The 25,865-nt window shown below is 42.9% G+C and overlaps 1 protein-coding gene across 7 annotated transcripts in view; it reads right to left on the reverse strand.

Moving 5' to 3' along the window:
- TTBK1 (tau tubulin kinase 1) overlaps positions 1 to 25,865 on the reverse strand; it is a 108,256-nt gene that overhangs the window by 16,254 nt on the left and 66,137 nt on the right. For all 7 annotated transcript variants that reach the window (XM_080585845.1, XM_080585844.1, XM_080585842.1 and 4 more), the window contains 2 exons: positions 22,199 to 22,374; positions 18,749 to 19,307 (listed from right to left, as the gene is read on the reverse strand). In XM_080585845.1, coding sequence (XP_080441971.1) covers positions 18,749 to 19,307; positions 22,199 to 22,374 — 735 coding nt within the window. The remainder of the gene's footprint in view (positions 1 to 18,748; positions 19,308 to 22,198; positions 22,375 to 25,865) is intronic.

A 25,865-nucleotide genomic window follows, 5' to 3' on the forward strand; every position in this document is an offset into this window, starting at 1 on the left:
ATCCTCCTTATTTGACTTGTAGTTCAGAGGAAATTTGCCATTGTTGTGTTTCACATTGCCAGATCGATTAATTGCACTCAAACTGAGAAACTTGTTGGAGTTGTTGGAGGAAGCCCTGGGGATTCTTATGAGGCAAGTGCACTAGATGAGGTAACCAACTTGAAACACTTTGCATATGAAAAAATAAAACCTCCAAACATAAAGCATTTTTCTTTTTCAACACTGAAAGACATGCAAGTGAATGTAAAATGGGGATTGCTTCCAGTCCCCAGGTTACATGGTTAGCAGCTTGTTAAAAATGTACATTCATTGTAACATTTCTTCAATGATACGTGTAATACAAAGGAGTTGCAATACATCAAATAATCCTTAGAAACATTTCCCATAAATGATTCTTTGTGTTGTCCCGTGGAACTGTAAATGCAGTCTGTGTGTTATAGCGACCCAAACACAAAACACATGGTATAAAAATGCAACAAAAAGGCAAGTAGTACTGCAACGATCAGCCTTTACACATTTTATTTAATGTTTTAACATTACCCAAAATAAGTGTTTGCATACTAATAAATTACGTCCCAAGTAGCAGCACCGTTCCTATCACCAGAACACTCTGCCACCAGCTGACAGTGAACGGAGGGATACGTATGCTACAAGACATTCAGTGAAAAAAACTGGGCTGAGCCAAGTTGCTGAAAACCTTTGCTCAGATCTGCGACACACAAAGGCCAGCTGTGCCATCCAATCCAGACACCATGAAGACACTTTCTTTATCCAGATTCTTTCTTTGCAACAGTCTTTTGAGCACTTGGCTGCGTGCAAAGTGGCCCATTACCAGCACAGAACCGCTTCGGTGAGGCGTGACCACGCACGGCCATTCACACTCCACAGGCGGGCCGTGAACACACACAGAACATACATACAATCAGAAATGGAAGCTCCAGCAAAAAGCATCCCAACACCACCCCAGGGACAGGAGTGAAATCAGGGAGCACATCTGGCTTACTTTGGTCAGCCTCTCCAGAAACTGTCGTCTCCTCCAGTCACTCTGGGGAGGGCTGGCAACTATGGAAGCAGGTCAAGAAAAACACCCCCTGTTCTCAAGCTGAGAAATATCTGGGGCAATTTATTCACTATAAACACCAACAGGAGTTGAGGGATTTGCAAATCGTTCATGATTTTCAAGGCTTCAGGACTTATCTGCCGGGAAATGAAATTTTATTTTCTTCAGCTAGCCTCTTGAAGCCCATCTGCTACTGCAAAGCAGAGCTAGACACATACATGATAGCTATCTCCCAGTAGTCCTTTCCCATTTGTCATCAAAGGAAAAAGAGAAAATACAAACCAAAATAACAAGTTTTCTCTTGAATACATTGGGATAAAAGAACCCTTTCTTATTCAGTGTGAGAGTCTCAAAATGACCTCTCTCCGGATAAAGTTCTGAGAGTGGTGTGAATAAATCTCCACTGACAAACATTAATAAAATGTCCCATTCATCTAACCCAGTAGTTCATCTGTAATAAAAATAAATTAGGTCATCATCGCAGTATTATGTGGCTGTAATGCTAACATGACCAGACACTGCGGACACTCCATCTAGCCTAAAGGAAGAGATGCGAGACCCACTGGACAAACACGGTGGGTACCTTTCATCAATCCCTCCAGATGAACAATACAAAATCTCCTTATGTTTTCAAGAATAATCTTAAATTCAACATATAAATAGCATGGAAGATTATTTGATGGAGTTGTGAGAAGGAAGGACATTAGAAAACAGGAAAAGGACCACACGTCTTTCCGTGCTTTCTGATCTTCAGACTCACAGTGCATCCTATTGTTGAGCTATCTGACAATACAAGACTAAACTAACAATGGTTATATTTCTTTCCCTAATTTATTTACATAGAATCACAGCACCAGACTCAAATAGTGCATTTTTGCATGAAAGAACAAGTGAAGATCCTGGTGATTTGCATTCAAAGAAATGCCTCAGTAATATTTGTTATATTTGGTACATAGGGTCCTACTGTCCCGACAGTTTCCAGATCATGAAATAATATACTGCCTCCTGAAATTCTCTCTCTGAAATCAAACTCTCACGTCTGGCTTAATTCTGACGTGTTCTGAAAAGGCTTTATGTGCTGCTGGCTTCCTCCAGTGGTCCCTGCACGTCAAACAGCAGGGAAGTAACTCACAGCAAAAATAAAGCACTTGGGGATCTTTTGGGTCAAGAGGCCATAGGAAGCTATGAGTACTGTGACTGTTAGCATTGTTTCTGAATTAACTCTGGAAAGGTTGAATTGAAGCATTTTTCCTGGCTTTGTATCTGACAGTAGAAGGCTTCTACTGCAAAAAAAAAGATATCAAAACTCTCCGAAGAAGCTGTGCACTGTGGGGCAGTGTAGTCAGTGATAGTGGTACCAAGGCCTGGCGATGTTACTAAACAAAAGACAAATGAGGTAGATAAACACTCCAAAGTGAACTCTTTGGAAGAAAGGTTTGAAGCACGGGGCACAGACATCTCCCAAACAGTACTTGTTTTGTTTCTCATCTCAAAGTGCTCACAACACGGAGAAGACAGAAAAGAAAGTGTATGCTAACTGGCTTTAGAGTTGTCTTTGGGAATGAAATGCAGCCCAACTATCAAAGAGTCGGTTAAACTCTGCTGCACGAGCGGCTTACGGAAACTGCTGAGGAGAGCTTTGCCTGTTATCGCCAATCAGTTTGAAACAGCATGCCTCTTTCCAGAAGTCCTACATGCAAAAAATAGATCTAAAACAGAGTTTTTTCAGCTCAAAAAGGAAGAAAGGTTGTTGATGGTTTCTTGAAGGCACAGTGCCTTTTCATCCAACACTCAAGTCTGAATGCCGCAGAAGCTATCGGGGAGAGCTAGATGCCAAACAGGATCACAGAAGAAACACGGAGCTTGTTTAAAACAACTGGATAGATGCTTTGATGGCCTAATACTACTGGCACAGCCTAGATAAACGGAGAAATGTCACTAGATATGCCAAACTGAGGAATACCAATCCTCAAGTAAAAAATCCACCACGCCTGTGATCCTACCAGATGAGACAGGTAATGAGAGGAAACACCAGCAAGCTGAAGTCCAAAATTAATAAACCCAGTGTCAGCTCTATTGCACTTAAGATTCTCCTGTCCTGAGTATTTGCAATATCCTATTTATTTCTATTTTTATTTGGATCACTGCTCCAGTCCCAGGCTGGGGAATGGGGACAGCCAGTTTCACCAGCCCAGAAAACATCCAGTTGGAAGAGTATGTACTTTGAAGAATTTGCAACTGGAGTTGAGATATTTTCTCACTCACAGAGACCCAGGCACCTATTTAAATAAAACTTAGAGACATGCTAACAACAATAAAACTGGTGCTTCACCAGCTATTTATATGGTTTGTAATCACAGATGGTAGCTGTGTCTTAAAAGAAAGTGTATTGCCAGCTTTCTAAATTTAGCTGCTCATATACATAATAATTTGGGGGAGTTTGCTAAATCCCAAGGATTCCAGGCTTTGAAACTTGTGAAGTTCTATCCTGAAAATTTAGGGTATTTTTTATTATCTCTGAAATCAAACTGCCTTCAACCAATGAGTTCACTGTTCTTCACACAGACTCCAGGTACAGCTGAGACCGCCCCAAGTGCCAACATGTGCCAAGGGGCTGGTGAGCGTGTGGAGTGGGGGACACACTTGAAACTGGGGGGTAAAAAGAGGTTTCTCCTATGGGGAAGAAATAGGGTAGGCAATGGATAACAAAGAGGCAACTGGATCCAAGACGGCTTCTCAAACGGTGAGGTAAAGATGAAGAGGTTCTTCCTGTCACTATGCGTATGCTGTGCATGAAACCCACCAAGAGCTTGGGCCTACCGCTGAACGCTGTTTTTCTTGCATCCAGATTCAGAGTCAAACATGAATTTGGTGGCACCTCAGCAGCAACATCTGATGCTGATGGAGCAATGGAAGAGATCCCAGAGGAGATCTTAGGGTCGGCAGCCTTATCTCCATCCAGTCTGGAGGCCAGCTGCCCAAGTACAGCTTCTTCATCCCAGGCTAGGGAGGTGGCAACTACCAACACCTATCACAACTCAGGGGATGCCTGCTGCTCCCGGGACTGGAAGGGAGAAGTTGTGCTCATCTAACCCTCAGCTGAGTACCTAGTAACTGAGAGGCAGCTAGAGCGGCTTCCTAAACTCTTCTCAAGTCTTTTGGACACAGGAGTTGGGAGGTGGGTTGATCTGCCTCTGTCCTCAGGGACCCTTAAAAAGTCAGCATACTAACTAAAGGAAAAGGGCTGAAGGGAAGATCTTCTCTTGGAGTCAACATCTGTGATGCGGAAAGGAAAGCATTGGTCCCGAATGGAAGTCCCTAGGGACCGCAAGGATGCTTAGCCCAACAAATTCAACTTTGGACAAATCTGTTCCTTTCAAAAAACAATCTTGCAGCAGCCTTGACCACCAAACTGGCCACGTTCAGACAGACAGCAAAGAGAACGAGTGGAAGAGCAAGAGATACTTTTCATTATGAAGAGGTAGCGCAGGGATGGGAACGTATCACCCATATGGCTGTCTTACACAACTTTTCTATCTTACTTTCTATCATCATTGTAACAAAAGGGACCTCAAACAGTGGAAGAGGTGATGCAGCATAACTCTTCCACTTACTTGCCCCCTCAACACTGGCAAAAAAACCACACATGCAAACGGTGGACAAAGTCAGGTTCACACCAGGGACTTTGTCAACATGGGTATATTAACAGGGTCCTCCTAACACAGGCACACTGCATTAGATGCAAAATTGCACCTTTGTTAGTACAGCTTATTTTCAGTCAACCCACTCCCACCAAAACATTTTCCATGGAAAGTGAATTTGTGGTGGCATAACTACATTTACTCTAAGGGCTGTGGCTGGTCAGTCAAGAATTAAAGCTCTTCCCCCCATCGCTAGCATAGCTCTGTTGGCAAAAGTGATCCTGCAGTATTATAGAAGGCTTATATATATATATATATATTTCCATTTTAAACTCAACCACTGTCATTCATTCAATTCCTTGTCATATAAATACCACCAAAGAAAAACTTCTCAAACACATTACTGCACAGCCTGGCATGGCAGGAGGGGTGAGCTGCAGGACAGAAAACATTTTCTCCAGCAGCTCTTTACCTGCACTGTTGCTCTGCCAGGAGGAGTGCAGAGCAGTAATTCATCCAAGACTGAGGGACCAGCCAAGGGAGGAATGAGACCGCTGCAGGTACCACCTAGCTGCTTCACTGACAATTTTTCCTACCTTAACCCAAGCATTTACACTAACACTTTCACAAATATGACATCTCATTAGCTCCTTCCTGTGGGAAGCAGGCTGGGAAGAGAGTGATAAATTGGAAACATCTCCCATTCTGCATTGAAAGAAAGTGAAAGGAACCAAGGGACCAAGATATAAACAGACGGATTTTTCAAGTAGACAAAATTGATGTGCATTTGCTCACTGAAGTAGAGCATGAGATCCTAGCAACAGCTACCTGTCCTGATGCTAGTGAATTCTGTATCACAAAGAAATGGCAAATGTTCACTTCAATCCTCATTTTGGATTCTGAGGAGAACAAGTGCTATGTACAATTGGAAGTAAAAACAAGGACATCTCTTTCAGGAAGCAAACCCTGTTCTTGGGCCCTTCAGATGAACAAAAGTAAAAGGAAAAATAACTATGGGAAAAAACTTTTCAGCCCCTAGTCCAATAAACATTTTTGGTATTGGCTGCCCTCCGTCTTTTTTTTTTCTCTGCTCCCTTTGGCTTGCCAGTGCTCAGTTGTGCAAATGGACAGTGAACCCAACCACAAAATTAATCGAGCTAAACGAAACCACAACGTTCCTTCTCACTGTGTAGGTCCATGCAGCCACATGAACACCAGCACTGGCCCAGGGGAACCGGCTAAAAGGGATGGATGGGACGGAGTGGGGATAGGACGGTACTTCTTAGGGAATTGGCACTTCTGTTCCCTTTACTTGGCCACAAAAGTGCAGACTGCAATGGAAAATGGCTGCTTGCCACTTCCTTTGAGCTTTCCAGTTGTTGGTTGTTTTTCATTTTGTTTTGACAACTCAATTTTGGATGTATTTACATTTATAACTGCAATCATTACATATATAATACAATAATTGCAATATAAATGTAATCTGAAAAGGGTTTTCAGAACTGCACTGTAACATTCTTCAGTATTTCAGTATTAATTTATTACATTTCCAAAAATATGAAAAGAGAGATGTTTTCACATTTCTTTAATTTGCCAACTGTTCCTCAATAATATGTGGATTCCACAGAAATTATTACAGCATTAGATGAAGTTGTTAAAAAAATATGCAAATTGACTATTTTAATACTCTTTTCATACTACTGCAACATCAAGATTTTACTCATTAGCACCAGTTAATTTGTTCAGAATTAAATTTTAAAAGCCATATGGAGCAATCCGCGCATGAAATAAAACTCCCCATAAAACCCAGGCCACAGCAACCTGTCCAATGATTCTAGTATAGAGCCCAAATTTGATGGTTTAACAGGACTGACTTAGAAATAAAACTTCCATTTTAGAGACTCTGAACAGGGAAGAATTCAGTGTGTCTTTTCAGTGTGTGACCAACCCATGCCTTTAAAGTGAACATCTTACTTCTAGTCTGACTTTGTTATTTTATCTTCCAGACCCACACCTTTGCCTGGCAGATTAAAAACCCATCTTTCTCTCTTCAGGCAGGTACTCCCAACAGTGATCACGTCACTTTTTAGTTTTGTCTTTAATGACAGACTGCATTTCTTCAAGCTCATTCTACAAGGCAGACTTTACAGAATCAAAAAACTCTTGTATTACTTCTCTCTTTTCAGGTTTTGAAAATCTTATTAAAAAATTTCCATACAAGACTTGGATTCAATGTCTGGTATTGATCTCACCAGTACAGAAGATCTCCCCACTTCTCATATCTTTATTTTCCTGCTGAAGCATCGAAGAAGTGCTCCCTCTCCCCGCCTCCCATAATAGCATAATGAGAACTCACATGCAGCTAATTATTTCTGCCAAATCCCATGTCACTTTTGGAGACAGCACCTCCGAGGGCACAGTTTCACCCACTCTGTGCCTGTGACCTACATTCTTCATACTCTGAAACACATCCTTGTTCCTGGGTGGATGCAGTAATTAGTCTGAATGCAAGCAGCTTATCAAGCAATCCAGATCCTTCTGCAGAGCTGGCCTGCTAGCATACTTTTACCAAGCCACCCATCTTCCTCTCACTGCAAACCTTCTCTCCAGTGATTTTCTTTTTTCTTCTTGACAGCCACTAAAGGCATGGAACAGTGTTGAGCTAAGGTCAGAAAATCAGAAATCCTAACAAGAAACATCCTTGCTTGTAAGAGATACCAGTATATATATATATTTTTGTTTGGTTAGTTGGTTTAAAATTTATTAAAGATTTTTACTAGAAAAGAGTCTTATTGAGGTCTGTATAAATCAACTATATCAATCAGACTTTCGAACTTATCAGAACAGTTCTATATATAGCCATGATGAGTAGCATTAGACAGATTACTGCCCTCTAAATTTTTATGTACAAAGCTACTTAATGGCTAGTCGTTTTTTTTCTGAAACTGGCAGGTTAGAACTTATTTAAAAATAGAGTTTATAAATTATAGTGATCTTGTTTGCCCCCTTTTTTCACTGGCAAAACTAGAATTTGTTTTATTTCTACAAACCCTTGTTCCTCAAATTGGCCTTGAAAAGTGAACATCAGTGTTTTGGAAACTATAAACTAAAAATTATTAAGAGCTACTGATTTTAGATCTCCTTCTTTCATAAACTCTGTTTTCTCTGGAACCTGCTGTTCCAGTAAAGTCAACTCTATTGAACACGGAGAAAAATAAAATCAGAGCAGAGTCTACTTTCAGAAATCATCACCTCTCATGTCACTTTGAGAAAAGCAAAGCCTTGCTCTTTCTGGTTTCTACCCTTCATGAGAAAAGAACTGCTAGCTAGTATTAGGCTACTCTTTAATCCAGTCTATGCATCTCTAGGGATGCCCAGTGCTCTTTTGTAAAAGTAAAACTGATAAGCAAATTGCAGATATTCTTTTTTTTTTTTTTTTACTGGGCAGTAAAGTGTCCTGTTCACTCACATTCTTGGTGCAAAGCAAAAGAAATTAATGCCACTGACTCAAAAATGACTGTGGGAAGAGATTGGCTGTGCCTACGCAAATCTTCTCAAGCAGCATGTTGCCTTCTCCACCTCCATCTCCACTGGATGCTCTGTGGGCAGGCAGGAGGCAGCGCACGCCCAGCCTGCCTAAGCAAGTCCTGTGGCATGCGGAACCACCGGGCCAGGTCCTCTGAGCTCAGAAAGAACCATCTCACACTGTCCGAGGTTGCTCTTTTACGCTTGCTTATAGGAAAGTGAATCTGATCTTAAGGGAACCTCAGGCAGGGCAGATAAACGTACAGAAATCAGAATTTGAAAGGAAGCATTCACTGTAACTCAACTGGAAACATCCTATCTACGCAGTAACACCTTTGCGTCACAAGTCATTAGCTTTCTCTCAACAGCCACACATATCACACACCATTTTCATAGCTGTCTGAAACCTCCATGTACTTGCAACCTGGGCTTGCATATTTTCTGCAGAGTATTTTCCTTTGGACTCATGCTTTCCTGAAGCCCTGAGCACCACCACTGATCCCCCCTTCTATAAGCGCTTAACATCCATACTGCCTCTTCTCCCAGAAGACCAGACCAAAGGCTCAGTTCAATAAAAAACAGTTACAACGTTCACTTAACTACAGGTCTTCATACAGCTTGGTATTTCACACTGCAGCCATGCTGAGAAGGACAATATATCCCTGCAAACTTGGGAAATAAGGATATTTATGACAATTTAAAATAAATTTGATCTCCCTTTGCCTCTGAGATTCAAGTTTTAGACAAGGGCTTTAGGGGCTCTGTATACCACCACCGAGGCCAGTTTATTTCTAAAGTGAGATCTATTATCATAGGCATTTCCAAGCAAGGCCAAGAAGCAAGGCTGCTCTGCCATTGAAAAGCTGCAGGTGCCTAAAATTTTTAGAATTTAGAAAGAGCATAATATACAGCTGGATCAGTAAGAAAATCCTTGCTATCCAACTCTTGACAGTCGGTGCCTCTGGGCAGAAGGCAGGGAGGTTTGGAGCAGCTTAGGAGTGGAGAGCAGACAAACAGGTCCACTGTCACGTAACACAGGCAAAGCCAGAGAGACAGAACAATGTGGTCACTGTATGGAAACAAAACCACAAGGAAAGCATGGGGATTTCCAAAGCAACGAAGAGATACATGATCGTAACTCCACAAGAGGGACAAATCCTGAGGTCCTGCCTCAGGTGAGCTTCTAGTGGGAGTCAGCCTATGCCTAGATGGAGTAAAACCGCCTACAGATGTGGCCCGGTGTAAGATACCAACAAAGATGCTTGAACTGATTTGCATGGGGAAGGTAACGCTTGCCGATACCTCCACGGTCTCTTCACTCCAGCCATAATTTGACGATGTTTGTGGCTTGATTGCACGTGTTCAGTGAGGCAGCCCTGCACTTCCTACCCCAAGGCTGCAGGACACACAAGCGAGTCTCTGAGATGAGCCCTGGCATCCACCTCGTTAACACGTTACACGTTCACCATGTGCATTCTCATCTTCGGCCATGCTGCAGCCCCTTGCCCAGGTTGCTGGGAGGTTTAGAAAGGCAGATGTTTTCAGTCTGTACGGGGTCTGGTTGCGGGGGCTTTGGAAGTTACAGTACCTTAGGCCAGTGTTGTCTGGGATTCAATATTGCATTAAGTGGTGACACATTGTGGGCAGGTGGGATCTATTATTGCATTATGGAGGCTGCTGCTTCCCTGAACAGGCTATGTTTTGTGTGTGAAGCGGGCCCACACCTGCTGGAGCTGGGACCTGGAAATGCGGAGGACGGAAGGCATGAGTCTGTGGTTTCCTGCCGTGGGGGGCATGTGCCTGCGGTGGGGCATGCGCACGGGGCTGCTCTCCGCCGAACGGCTGCGCTGTATGAAAGTGCCACCAACGTGAGGGTAGTGTTCTGTCTCCAGGGTTGAGGAGGAGAAAACGGAGGACGCCAGTCTTCTCAGGGGGCTGTACCTCGGGAGGGAGTGCTGAGAAGGCCTGTCCTCCTCCAACTGAAAAAGACCAAGAAGAGTGGAGGAAAAGGTGTCAGGCAAAGACTTGACTCGCCCCTGGTTTGTGATGCGCATGCTGCAGACATCTTCGCCGGCGGACGAGAAATGCTTTTGCTCTACGCTCTGTTTTTATAAATTGCTCTACACTCTGTGTTTATAAATTCCCAGGGGTCCTAGGGGCACCACGGGAGCCTGCAGTTACAGGGGGCCTGGCATACTCTCCCCAGCCACATGCGAACATGAGTGACACCAGGAGTGTCAGGCTCTGCTACGTCAGTCCCCTCCTCTGGCTACGGAGAAGTGTCTCTTCAGGCCACAGGCCTCACTTCTCCAGCATCACTTATCTTGACATGTCATTAGGCTACTCATACATACTGCATACAGGTAACAGTCAAACTCTGAACGCACTTGGAAACCATGTCTACAAGAGAAAAGGTGAAACACCTGGCGCTAAAATAATTATACGTACTGAATAGTGAGGGATTCTCAAGGACTCTTTCAATGAATCTTATTAAAACTTGCTCCAGGGATTTGCAAAGGCAACTTTTGGGGCTGTTAGTGGACTTCCCTTTTTTCATGCTTACATTGCTGACTTCCTGATACACTTCTTTATTCGGTACTTGCAAGGGAAGTGTTAATGCTTCCAGTTTTGGTGAGTGGAGGACAGCAGCTGCTGGAAAGGCAGGCAGTGTGTAATTATCTTTCACTGAGAAATTCAGAACACAGAGCCACATGAGGGGATGAGGAGAAGATGTACTGTTAGGTCCCTTTTCTGCTTCTGTGATCCTGGAGCGGCCTGGGAAGGGAGGAAGGTATACTCACAGAGGGCAATGTCTGAGCTTGTGTCATGATGAGATTGCAGACCCTACTTTCCCTCTATGCACTGAGTAGAAGAGAGAGGCAGTACAGGGATGGTTTCAGACTCTTCACCCTGAAAATGCTAAACCCTTCCTCCCCTTTCTACCCGTGCTATGAAACTAGTGCTTTCACAGACATTTGCAAACCTCCATTTCCAAACAGGCCATTTTTCCTGGAATTACATGTTTCCTTTTAAATCCATTCCCTTCCTTGTGCTTTTCAGGAAGTCTCTGCAAATTTCAAAGTCTAACTGGGAAACGTGAAAAGGCAATATTGCATTTTTGTAAGCCAACACTAATCTCCTTAGTTTACTAGAGATGTTGCCCTTGCAAGTCATACAAGGAAAAGAGCTGAACTTCATCCAGTCACATCTCTTTTCTATCACCTTCAATATTTTTGCAGTGCTTTGAGGCAGGCAGGTTATCTTCATAAGAATCTGAGAACTACTCAGCTAGTGGTGGGCATTAAATATGAAAAGCAATTATTCACAGTCCTCAATGTACTGTAAGTCACTGCACAGATCAGATTGTCAGATAATAATAATGTAATGCTGTCACTCAGAGTATCTGAGACAAAGAAGTTCTACACAGCAACTCTAATTTTTCTTAAAGACAACCATCTCTTCTTTGTGTAGATGGTATAGAAATTCAGTTCTGGGTATATTGTCTGTAGGTGCTGCACAAATAAGCACATTGGATTTGTTATAATTACTCTTTGCTCCACGTTTGGGATCAGCATGTTGTGTGATTTCCACTGTAGATATCATACCAACACGGCAAAGTCTTCTCTTATATAAAAAAAAAAAAAAGGAACCACTCCAACTATCCAGATGGACTTCCTTTACAGCACAGAGCCAAGGACCTTGCCGACACCATGAAGGGGCAAATTTCAATGCCCCACCAGCAAGCATACTCAGGTATTGCTGCCTCCTGGCTGAAGCTGAGGTTACAGACATGCCACTCTCATTAACTGATGTTCTAATGCTTGAATTACACAGTCAAAGCTGGAGGTGCTGCCCTCCTTTATCCCTTTGCCCTTGGCAGCAATCCGGCTGGACCATGCTCCATCAAGCCTGTCCTGCTCTCTTTGGACAGGAACAGGATGACACCTCTCCTGTGAAGACCCAGAGAAATGCGGTGCTGACAGAGCTCAATGTATTTCAAATAATATATGAAATGTAATTAGGAATTGAGCTTAAGGTTTTGATTTTTGTGACCTGTACGCATACAATGAGCATACATGAGCATTGATTCTCTAATAGTATCCTTTATTCCTAACACACGAATGGACAGAAATCCAGAATCTAAATCGCGTAAGAGAACAGCTCTACATACATCCTTCTCCATCAGCTCACATGCTCTTCTCTTGTGGAGGGAAGCTGGAAGAGGTAAATGTCGAAGAACCACATCATCTACAACGGGCACCAAGTGCAGCTCGTGGGGAATTAAGCTGAGTGTGGAATAGTTGCTGGAGGTGGTTTATGGAGACTAAACCTACATCCATATCTTAAGAGAAGGTTCAGCGCTGAGGAAACTCCCAGGGTGAGATGAGGCAGATATGCAAGGAATCTGTTCCATGATAGTTCCTTTGGCAACACAAACTGCAACATCAGATATTGGCAACACCAGGGGAGCCTGCTGTGCTGACTCTAAGAGAAATAGCATGGAGGGTGGAGAGGAGTGAAGACACCGCGGCCAGGCTCTGTGGTACCACTGCAGGGATGGGGAACCTGATGGTACTGTGGAACTGACAGACTGCATGGACAGCCCTGAGCCAAACTGATAACAAAACCATGTCCTCTGGGTGAACTTTGCTCATTATCATGTCAAAAAACAACTCCATCCCAAAGGCTACCCAGCTCCAAGGTGCAACCACCGCTCTCTGAGCATGCGCTCTGAATTCCTCTGAGCCTATTCCCTTAAAACAAAAACGGGAAAATTTCATACCAATTGTAATGAAGGTACGTATGACTAAAGTCACTCAACCTCCACCTAAAACTAAGAAAATGGTATAAAACGGCTCAAGAGAGGAAAAATGTCAGGGAAGATACCATCACAGACAAGCCAGGAGGACATTGCTGACTTCTGGGATCCGTCGATGGGCTGAACCTCTCTTCCCCCCATAGGGGCACCTATTGGGTGGGATTCAAACCCTCAGATATACCGAGTGCTTAGTCATATTCTTGGTATTTGCATGTGCTTTGCAGACAGCGTATTTATCACTGGCAATCCAAAAGAACCTGTACTCCTGTTGCTTTAACAAACTGCACCAGTCATTAATCTACTAGACTAAAGGTGTATTGCACTATTTGTGCATCCGTGATCACAGTAATTCAATATATTGAATGTGACTGGATTTTAGTGCTGAAATGGGCATCAGTCAGAATCTAAGACCAGCCGCAACCTGATATCTGACGACAAGCTGGAACGCAAGGGGGTTTAGGTCCTGCCAAACTTCTTTACCCTTTAATGCAACACTGAATGTGGGGCAATGCGAGTCCGTCCCATCTTCTGCGAATGCCCATTGCTCACCACTGAGAAATGGTCCCTCAGGTCCCCTCAGAGTAGCCTACAGACATTATCATAGAATTATAGAATATCCCAAGTTGGAAGGGATCATCAAGTCCAAATTCTTGGTTCTCAAAGAACCACCCCAAAAAATCACACCATGTGTTTGAGAGCATTGTCCAAACGCATCTGGAACTCCAGAAACTTGGTGCTGGGACCACTGCTCCGGGAAGCCTGTCCCAGTGCCTGAGGGCACTCTGGGTGCAGAACCTTTTCCTGATATCATTGCAGCAGAAGGGAAAGGAAACCAAGACACACAGCACCTTTCTGTACCTCATTTCCCCTTCCGCCTTCTTCCCCTGGCCTACCTGCTCTGCCCCCAAAGATATCATGCAACGTGATGACTGCAGCTTCCCTCAAATGAGGCAGTGATGGGGTTCAGGAGCATGGGGGCACTTGGGATATCACACGGGCTCAATACCAAAACAGGGATTTTTTTGTGGCTCAGTGAGGGTCTCAGCACAGCTTTTCACAGAATAAACTGGGTGATCTTAGGTAAAGTTGGACTCCTGGGTGAAGCTGGCCCAGGCAGCCTGTGCAACGTGCTTCTGACTGCCTCCTGTCTTACCCACGGTGTTACCAACACAGGTCTTCATGCTGAGCATGCTTGTGTGATCTCTTGGCAGACACCAGTGGTGGGTTATGGCTGAGAATAGTTCCTAATCTTCACAACTGCTGACTTCCCAGGGTTCAGACATGGACAATTCTAAATAAGTTCATGTGTGGCATTCTCCTGGCTGTGGGAGGCTGGCTGAAGGAGAAAAGAGGCCTAACATAGCACCGAGGGGGATTTTTTTTTAAGAATGATTCTAACAACACGGCTAAATTGGTGAGGAAATGTACCAGTGGCCCTTACTTTGAGACCTTTATTAAAGGATGAAATCCTGGGAGATGGGATTGCAAGACACAGTGTAAGCAAAGTACTCTATGAACTCTGCAGAATATATCCAAGAATAGGTAACGAAGAATTAATATGACCTCCCAGTACTGCTTCACTTTTTTGCGGTTTTTAGATAGCACATCATTTAGGCAGGCATGTATTAGGCAGGCAAGTCTCAAAATATTTGGTCTAGTGCCAATTGTACTAGCAGCAAAAGAGGCTCCAAGTCAACAAGTACTCGTGTGCTGCCCTATAGACAGAAGTAATGGCTAAAATTTATAAATGCATGAATGGCTGTATTTCCTCCTAATGAAGAAGGCAGACGTAAGTTGCCATCTCTGTCATGTGTCAGTGAATTTGTTCAGCATATTTAAGAACTTGACAAATTTTTAAATGATACTGCGAGGTGTGGATATAACTGTTTTCCAACAGTAACAGAAACCCTACACCAGGATTAATATGTAAACAAAAGTGCTGGTTCAAGATTTCTGTTTTTACACATTTTTAGCTATTTCTACAGCTTCATCTGCACGTTAGTACATAAACCCAAGCAGAGATCTGTTACAACATTATTAAAATACGTATATTAAAGTAAACCCTAAAAGCTCTGTTAAACAGTTTGCCGTGTGCTCAGTGATGCACCAAGCAGTGCACAGACAGAAGGGCTTGAGCTGGACACTCTTTTCTGACAAAACTTTTCTCCCTCTGTACCAGGGCTTCCCATCAATCTACACCCCATTGCAGCTGTATTATTGTCATCTGAAACTAGAAGATATCTAATATATGAGAAAATCCAAGCCAGAAACTCTCCCAAGCTATTCAAGGCCTTTTCTATACTTCACTTTCCCCACAGCAGCATCCATTCATACTGTGCTCCGTCTGACACCCGCGGTTTCCCAAGGGCACCACCTTCCCTCACACGTGCAGTACAGCATCCTTTTCCCAGCAGTTTCAGACATTTGAACAAACATCTGAGCTCTAGATGAGGATAACTCAGGAACCACACGCTAGTCAGCTTGGAAAGGTTGTAGAGCTAATCTTCCTGGAAGTCATTTCCAAACATTTTACGGAGAAGAAGGTGACTGTGAGACATCAGCACGGATATTTGAAGGCAAAATCATGCCTAATGAACGTGATAGCTTTCTGTGATTTTCTGACTGGCTCAGTGGGTGAGCGGAGAAGAGAGGATGTTGCTTATCTCATCTTCAGTAAGGCTTTTGACACTGTCTCCCATAACAACCTCACTGACAAACTGATGAAATATGGGCCAGATAAGTGGACAGTGAGTTGGACTGAAAATTGTCTGAACAGCCAGACTCAAAATGTTGTGCTCTGGGGCACAAAGTCCAGCTAGAGGCCAGTCACTAGAGGTGTAGCCCAGGGGGGGATGATACTGGAGTCACTCTGCTCAGCTCTGGTGAGGCCACACCTGGAGTGCTGGGTCCAGTTCTGGGCTCCCTAGTATGGAAAAGGCATGTACATACTGGAAAGAGTCTAGTGAGGGACCACAAAGATGATGAAGGGACTGGAGCATTTCTCATAGGAGCAGAGGCTGAGAGAGCTGGGGCTGTTTAGCCTGCAGAAGAGAAGGCTTCTTATAAATGTATATAAATACCTGACGGAAAAAAAAGAGGATGGATCCAGATTCTTCTTAGTGGTGCCCAGTGAAAAGCCAAGAGGAAATGGACAGAAATTGGAATATGGGAAATTCAGTTTAAACAGAAGGTTTTTGTTTGTTTGTTCTTTACCAATAAAGGGGACTGAACACTGGAACAGGTTTCCCAGAGGCTTGTGGAGTCTCCATCCTCATAGACATTCTGGACTGGTCACAGCCCTGAGCAATCTGCTCTAGTTGACCCATCCTGTAGCAGAGGGACTGGATGACCTCCAGAGGTCCATTCCAACCTCAACCATGCTGTGATTCTGTGATAATCGAGAGGTCACTGTCTTTTTGCCAGAAGTGGCTTATATATTGGAGCAACAAAAGAAAGCATGAGAGTAGGGATTACCCTTTTGCTCTCAGTTAGTACTCTACTGACATCAGTGGATGATCACCAGTTTTAGGGAGACCAGAAAGAGGTCCCAAATCCACACAACAAGACCCATGACCTTAGCCATGGTAGTTCTGCATTTAGTGGCATTTTCACTTATCTTAAAGGCCCGGATTATGTTCATAGATGAGGAAGATTCATTCACACACACTATCTAATCACAGTTTCATACAAACCCAGAGGAAGCTCAAGACAGAGCTGCAGGAAACATATGTTATTGCCAGTCAGGCCTTCAGTATTTTCATTAGTGAAGCCCTTGGGCAACTGTTTACAACCCTCATTAAAATGCTGGTCCTAATCAACTGTCTCTCCATCTCTGCATACCAAAGAACAGGCTTCGGCTTTCCTTCATGCACCACGTTATTTTTCCTTTGAGAATTAGCAGTTGGTTTTGTGACAAAACAGAAAAATACAAGTCATTTTGAAGCTGTGTACAGAGAGTCGACTGAAGGATCCAGACATCAAAGGAAGCACAAGCAAACCCCAGCCACTCAAGCAAGTCCAGCGTTGGTTCAACTACAAAAAAAGCTAGGCCTAGAAGTAACTAAAAGGTGTTTCAGAACAGAAGAGCAAAGAAATCACAGTCTGCTGGAGAACCAGGGGTGTTTGATAAATTAACAGTGATCACCCACAATCACATTACCTGTATTTAATGACAGGAAATGATTTTTCCTTTGTTGCCTGCAATGGTAACATTTTTTTTAAAGTAACCCCATACAGTGATAAGCAGCCTTCATACTGCATCATACCCAGCTCCCTCAGTCATTTCACATAGCTGTATTATTACTTGCTATGCCCACTTGCTATGCTTGCTCCAGCCTTCTGTAGCTGTGCTAAATATGTCGGTGGGCATCCCTGCTGGTTACCAGCTGGTTCTTACCATGTTCATCACATCTTGCATTGACCAGCCTAGTAAGTGTACAGAACAAATTCACACACAGACCCTTTCAACCCTGACAGTCCTGCCTAAGCAGCCTCTAGATATCTGGGGCATTCCATATATTGGCTTTACACAACAAACTCCTCCACTTTTTTTTTTTTTTACTTTTTTTCTTACTTTTTTTTTTTTTTTTTTTTTCTTCCAGAGAAGAGAAGAATCTGGGCAGGGTCTGCACAGGAGGGTCCAATAAAGGGAACACTCGCTTAGAGAATAAGCTCAAGAGGGAACAGGAGATGGAGCTACCATCTTTCAGAGGACAGTAAGAAGACTGCACAGGCACCTGCCATAGGAGGGTATCAGGGTGTACATAACCCAAGAGTTGCCTGCTGTTTCCCGCACTTATGGATTGCATGTGCATACTAACATACAAATTTCAGCCCTCAGGAGAACAATTTTATTGCTTCTTGCTATGAACAGACTACAGTATAGGGAGAGCCTTCTTCTACATGTCTGAAAAATGAAGATTAGATATGATAAAGGAACTCTGAGCCTAACGGTATATCATGTTTTTCCAGGTAGTGTAATAAAAGATATTTATTCTTACTAATAAATTAACTTCTTTATATCTTCAGAGGATCAAAAGAAAAAAAAAAGGCAAAACTGAAAGAAAGAAGTCCTCTACAACTATCTGAAAAAAAAACAAAAAACAAAAAACAACACTGTAGCTAATGAACATTTCTGTGAGTAAATGCCTCGTAGCAACAATGCCAATCACTGAAGGCTAATGGGGTGTGTACGTGCTGGTTACTCTGAGCTTTTTATTAGGTATTCAAAAGAAAGTTTAATTTCAGGGAGTTGCTTTATGCTTTGCATTGCTGCAGGCCTACCCATGATGTGTGATTACATTAGACAGCATTCTCTTGCAATATAACGCTGCTGCTGCTGAGAAACTATGAGGAGAAGGTGTGCTAGCAACACCTCCATACCACTAAGCAGTTATTAACAAATCACTGAGGGATGGCAATAAGAGAACTGATTCAAGATACCCACAACCAGAACTGTGCTCTCCTCTTGTTTCCGTGCAAAAATGGCTAAAATATTTTAATAAGCGTGTCCTTAGTAGTGGACAAGGCTCCTAGCTATAGGGAGCACCTCTAAGGAGTTCACATTTGTAATCACTGTTAGAAAGAGTTTCACAAGAGCATTCATGCTTGGAATCACAGACTTCTCCAGCATGGTTGAGGCTTCCCAAGATGACGACCTTGCTACCCTAGGCAACGAGATACAGACCAGAGCAGGGATCTTACCTGTCTCTGAGGACCAGTAGGTTCAGATTCTCGTCTCCTTTGTCGGATCGCTGGTGCTGAGTGTAGGGGGGAGTGGGCTGGACTTCCTGCCTGCTGTTCGTGTTTACTGTCAGACACTGTTTGAGAAGGTCCTTCATGTCTGTGGGAACTGTCCTCCTCAGTCACAGGCTGCATACCCCGACTTCGCCCATCATGCGTCTTCGGCCTGACTGCAGCATCTGCCCCCAAGCGCCTCCTCTCCTCACCATCTTCAATAGGTCTTAGCTCCTCGGGCTCCTCATCCGTGGTTCCAGAGGTGCTTGGCTCAGCACCTGGGTGAAAGTCCTTCAGCTCTGTCTCCTTATCAATGATAACCCACTCCTTGCTATCGAAGTCCTCCTCCTCTGCAAGTGGCACTGAGCGGAAGGCATTGCTAAGGGCTTCATGTTCCACTGAAGCAGACACATCCATCCTACCACTTGCCTGCCGGTCAGCTTGGCCAGTGTCAATGGACAGCATCTGGGCTGGCTGGGAGGAGCACACAAGCCGTGATGGAGAGCCAGGCAAATCCATTCGAGACCTAAAGACAAAACAGAAAACTGTTAAAAATACGTCAGGTTTGTGGTTAGAGTTAGGGGGTCATAAGAGTTGAGAAAAAAACTCTATAGTTTTCACTCATTTATTGGTACACTTCAAAAAGACAGGTTTAGGCAAAAACATCTAATAGAACCTACAATGGCATAAAGACATCCCCCCTGAAGTACTTCAGTATGACAGCCAATTTCAGCAACTCTCTTCGTGTAGACGACAGTATTCAAACCAGTTTTCCCCCACAAAACCCGTGTATCCATTGGGAAGTTCTACTGCTTTGTGAAATAAAGTTTCCTCATTGGGAAGTTGTACTCCTCTGTGAAATAAAACCCTAAATCTTAAATCTACCATCTTACTTAACATTTTCTCTGCTGGGCTCCTATAGACCCTTCAGCTGCACCGTGCTCTCTCTAAGGTGGCCACTGAGGCCTCTAAGGTGGCTACATAGGCTCTTTGGAGACAGCAAGAACCTTTGATTCCATTTTGCAGCAGGAATTTCACTGAAATGCTCAAAAGGCATAGGTGACCTCAAAATAATCTGGAGGAGCAGGAAGGAAATACAGCAAGTATTCTTTGCCAGAGGGTGGTATAGTGTTCAGTGACTCACAGCCTAAATAGCAGCAACTTATGCAGCCATGCAGAAATACCTTTCAAACAAGCCCTGGGAGCTCCCTGTGCCCCAATGGCCTTGGCATCATCACAGCTGGAAAAGCCAGAGGCACTTCTGTCTTTCTGTTGCACAGCGTTATGGTCCTCGCTTCCCATTTGGCCTGCACCTGCTGCTCACTTTGCTTCTCTATTCAGTCCTGTCTATCACAGAGGCTGGCAGCTTGTTGCACAGTCAGAATGTCTGCTGCATAGTAAAAGACACCTGCAGTGTTTTTTTACAAAGAGATTTCAGCAAGAACCATACAGGAGCCTAACATACTCTTCTTGGAAAAATACTTTTGTATGTAAGAAAGCATCAGGGGAAACAGAAAAGTTTCTGAAAGTTTCTGAAGACTGACTGAAGGGTGAGGGTTACTAAGCAAAACTGGGTATCTTTAACACAGTGGAAGGTCAGAGCTGTGAGGAGTCAAATTAGGAGTCAATTAGGAGTCAAAATGAGTAATTTTTGATGAAGAAAGAGGAATTAGGGAAGGAGACGAACCACGGGATGATGCAGAGAAAGTAGTATGCAAAAACAAAGATCTCAGCATAATCCAACTGATGAACCTGAAAGAAGTAAGGCTGTATCTGTTAAAGACTTAAAAATAAAGTATATTTTTGTGAACAGAGGAGACAAAGTAGCAAGGTAAGACTGAAGAGTGCCCCCCTGCACACATACACACAGTATGTGAAAAACTGGATTTTAGTGAGCTCTTGTTAAAAAAATAAAAGAAGGTGTCTGGATTTAGCCAATGTCTTCCTCCTTTCCCCAGAAGAGGTGAGACCCCTGGAGTGGAAGAATTTACTCCAGGAAGCCAGAGGAATTTCTCATTGCTGGGAGTTGTGACTGTGTTGTAAAAAGAAGAAAACAGAATAAAGAGAAAACTGTGTGGCACAATGGGATTATATTTGCACTATGCTGAGGCAGACTATGTGGAAGATGAAAAAAAGATATTTATTTTAAAAATAGGGGCTGAGGGAAGAGAACAGGAGAAAGGGATGATTCTTGGATAATACACTTTTTCTGTGCTAAGTTAGCATGACGCTGAGTAGACAAGAAAGAATGGGAAAAATAAAGGAATTAGTTAAAATCTTTCAGTGAATGTACAGGACTAGTACTGCTGACAATTATAAATGGCTTATTTCCCTTCCTATTTTAAAGAGGACAAGAAAAGAAAGAGGTAGCTAGAACCAAGATTTGTTACTCAAATCCTAAATTATTAACAGCAACACAAACAATCATTCCTGGGGTACAGAAGTATTACAGCTTCCTCCAGACATCCAGAATGAACCAGTACCTAACAAACAGGGGATAGTGCTAAGGGCTCATCCCCTCTCTCTAGTTCTTTTTGATCCTCCTTTATTTCCAAATTGTGTCTCCTTGAGACTGATCTTCCTGGCTGAAGTCTGTCAGATTTTCTCTGACAAAGAAGAAGTCAGAGAAGAAGGCTTGTCTCTTTCCTATCTGTTTTACAGGGGTCATTTCACCAGTAAGTTCTGCAATGCCAGTCCATGCCCTGACTTTCGACACGAAGAGGACAAGAGAGTAACAGGGAGTATGAAGGGGATTACCAACATCATGGGCCTATGTCTTGTAACATGCATTCCTCAGCAAACAATACTTTAAGCAGCTTCTTTTAATTATTTTTATTATTCTTGGCTTGTTCTTCATTTCTGTGCTGTGGATCTGATATTAGGTACTCCGTTAGTCCTCAAAATCAGGCTTTGCCTTCTGGGTGCAATGCATACTTAGCACATGCAAACAAGTGCAATAGTATAGGCTAAAAAATGGATATTATTATTATTAGTGAAAACTAATGAAATAATGAAACCCACCAGATGAGGGTCTGCCAGCTAGCTCTCAGAATACATGCACCCCTGTATGTATCCTAACAACATCCATTATTTCCCCCCACCTCAGGTCAGCCAAAAGCTTTGTCAAAAAAGCTATGCTCTCTCTGATCTAATACTTTGCCTTCCCTCTGACAAACGTCCCTCCCTCCATCTATGGAGTTATTCCCATCCAGGGACAGGATAAGAATTCTTCTCACTAGCTGGCTTTATTAACAGACATCAGTGAATCATCACAAAGATCATAAAGCTGATGTGAGTTGACTCCTCCACCCAGAAATGACCTTTCAGTGCCCAATTATCTAATGATCAGGTTGGCCTCAAAAATCAATCCTCAAGACACTGCTACGAGCAGTAGGATGTTACAAAGGGTGAGCAAACCTTCTTTCATGTATATCTGCTTTGCCATCAGCAGTGGAGAGGCGTTCTGACTCGGGGCTGTTCACACGGCGGTATCTTAGGGAGCGTGGTTGCGCAGTAGGGGACTCTGGAGGCACTCGGACAGGAGAGCTGGGGCAGACACCATTTCTCTGCTCCTCTTCCACCATGCACTGAGTCTGTAGGGGGTAAACACAGAGAACCTCAAAAACTGACCACAGACTTTGATTTCCCATCCTTCACTGTTGCTCTGTCCTTTCTTCCAGGACACGGTTTCAGCTGCGTTTTCACAACCTACACGAGCAATGCAAGGGACAATATGCCCTGCAATTATCTATATTAAAACAACGTATGGATTTTAATCAGTTCAAATATTTAACCGCCTTTACAAGATGGCCTTTGCCTTTCAATTACCTTGGAATAACTAATTCAAAGGAGTTTTCATGGGTTAAACTACTGCAAACACAAACCCTAACTGCTTCTCCAAGGCATCTAAGAGCTAAAGCAAATTGGTATGAAAAATGCATTGCTTGTCTATATTTATCTGTGCAGGGTCCATGCATTATATTGCAATGTACATACTTCTAACTTGGATGAAGATGATACAACTAAGCCAACTTCTAATTCCAAAGGTGGTGTGTTTGTTTGTTTGTTTAATTTTGGTCCTCTGTACAAAATCTTCCAGGATACATACTCAACCACAATGTCTCTAAGAGCTTTCCACAGACCCAGGGTCAGCAGTTTGGAGATGCAGGGACCTGAACATACTTGTAGAGACTTGTGAGCATTGAGAGTTCACAAATCTATGAGTACATTTCACATGGCATTAGTGATTTATTTTTTTTTTTAATTTTTATTTTAGCAGCAGATAGAGGAGTAGAAGTAGGTGACTAACACAGCTGCCTTCTGCCTTCCACTGTGCTGCTTACTCCAGGAAGAGAAGACCTGTTTAGGCAAAAGCACAGAGGCAGAATGGCCCAAGGTCTACAACAGTAGTCTAGGGTTTGCATTCAAATGTGTTGTGCTGCCAGCCATGCAGCATCAGCTACTACGTGCTGCCTCTGTGGGAGGATGCATGGAAAGTTTTTATCTCATTCTGAAGCGTGCCCTAAATTCATTTGCCCTCTGTTAATGGCAGAGACTCTGAATATAAGCAGGCCTCTCAGTAAAATGTTGCTGATCAAGAAAGCTGCCTTTGTGTGAGTACTGTGTACACAGCCAGTCAATCAGTGTTCGTAATTTAGCAGATCTAAACCACTCAGGCTGGGTTTGGAATGAAAGACTAAGGAGCCTTTGCAGCTAGGGGGAGTGGAGTTCTTTCAGGCATTACAGGAACTGCAGAATAGATGACAGCGATTTAATCTGTAATTCATGCAGGCCAAAACATGCAAGAAGGGTGGTGACAAATGTGTTTCAGAGAGGAACAAAATGCTGACATTGTAACCGTAGGGAAACAGGCAACTTGGTAAGATCCAAAAGTGGAAAACTGGGAGAGGGTGCAGGAGAGAAGGAAGAGGCTTCTGAAAAAACTCAGAACAAACAGTGACAGTGAGCAAGGAAAATGCCCTTAGCACAGACATGGGAGAAGTGGGACAGAAGGAAATCAGAACTGTGTGAACAAAGAAGAAAGATGCTCCTGATACCTCCTAGCAAGGTATTAGGGAGAAAAAACATGGCAAGATCTACTCATCACCTAAACACAAAGAGCAGGACAGAGACAGACGGAGTTAATTCTAGTTCCACAAGACCAGAAAATGAAGGATGGCAAAGCTGGGAATAGAAGAAGGGTGTTTTACACACCAGCTGCCTGTATCATTTTGAAAGACACAAGGGATGCCTGAAATTGCAAGCAGAGGTGAAGCTGTGTCCCTGTGGATTAAGTCTGCAGCCTCTTTTTTTTCCTCTTTGTGGTGATTGTGACTTGAATGAAAGCTGATGCTTTATCAGAGAACAATCAAAGAAAAGAGAACAGCCCTAGCAGAGAGAAAGTACAGGCAAGGATCAGACTAAAGATAACCCTCGCAGACAGAAAGGCCAGATTTCTTTTGCCTGGGAAAGCACGATGTCCTAGGCTCTATTTCATAGACTGCTGTGTAGCCACAGAGCTTGTCAGAACTGAAGTGCTCATTGCCGTGCTGACTCCTCTAACTCCTTTGCCAGTAAACTGACAAGAAATAGCATAACCCTTGGCAGGAGAGTCACCTGGTCATGCAGTGGATGTTGCAGAAACCTCCCTTGCCTCTAGCTGCTGTTATGGCAGAGCTTGTGAATGACAGTGCTGAGTACCCAGACATGACGTACAACTAGCATGTGGAAAGGACATTTAGGACTCCCTTGCATACATCTTGGTCTGACTGAAGAGCATCAAGGCACCTGGTGGTTCTAAGGAACAGAAAAACACATAGGAGTTACCAGGATTTTTCTGTAAAATTCTTTTGTTTTGTTTTGTTTTTGTATGCTGTGGAAATAGAATTGCCCCACTCTGTCAGGCTTTTCTTATTTCATGTGCCTTCAAATGAGAACTTCTGTGAATGCACACATTTAGTTTACCAGAGAGAGATGAAGAATTGATTTGAACTTGGTTTATAATTCTCAGTATTGAGGAATGCTTCTGTTAATGTTTCACACAAATAACACGTTGATCCAAATTGTATGCATTGGAGAATTTTAAGTAAGTTAGGTGAGATGCTTTCTTGTCCTAATATAATCTTTCCTAATGAGACTAAGGATAGTGGAGATAGCTATAGGGCTGAAAGAAGGACTAACTTCATGCCTGTGTAGAGATTAAAGTGAATTCTAGTCAGACCTGAACAGCTGGTAGATTTACCATACATTTAATGCTTTTCCACTAATGTCCATTAAAGACAGGTTTGTGAAGTGAATCCAATAATTCCCTGAAAAATAATTCCCCCAATAAATCCCTGATAAATGGCTGCTTGATGAAGGTTTCTCTGCTGACAGATTTTGTTTGCATCTGGTAACATGCCATGTGACATTCTGATTTTAAAATAATTGAGATCAACACAACAAATACTAGCTTACTTACAATATGTAAGTTGATCTAATAAACAAACGGGTAGATTCTCAAACATAATGCTTACGATGGAATCATCAGCTGGTAAGCCTCCAAGAAATTAGGTCACATTTGCAAGAAAGGACTGAGAAACAGCTTAAGGATTATAAGGAAAACCAACTAAGTCTACATGGCATGTAGACTAAAAAGACTAATATGACCTTGGAATGCAAAAATACAAGTGTATTAAGTAATAGATTATTCTCTCTTCACAGGGGTAAATCCATCACTATACGCCGTTTTTAGATTGTACCACCCATAGAAAGGAAAGTTAAAAAATTGGAAGACAAAAATTTGGCTAGTGATGAATCAAGATTTGGAAAAATACGGCTTATGAAGACACCTTAGATTGAATTTATTTCCCCAAGAGGTAAGGATGCAGTAAAATTTTAGTTTATAATTTCCAAAACTAGGACATTTCTGATACCATATCAGCTACTCAGGGACTAGAACACCATTGCTTGAAGTACCAAGATCCTACATAATGATATAATGGCTATATGAAAGATTTGCCCTAGCATTATTGGGCTCAAAAATGTCTTTTGCATAAAACCCCAAATCAATCCCAATGGCTTCCACTGTGTGAAAGAATTGTGA

Source organism: Anser brachyrhynchus (assembly GCF_964034855.1).
Source record: "Anser brachyrhynchus genome assembly, chromosome: 3".
Taxonomy (NCBI): Eukaryota; Metazoa; Chordata; class Aves; order Anseriformes; family Anatidae; genus Anser; species Anser brachyrhynchus.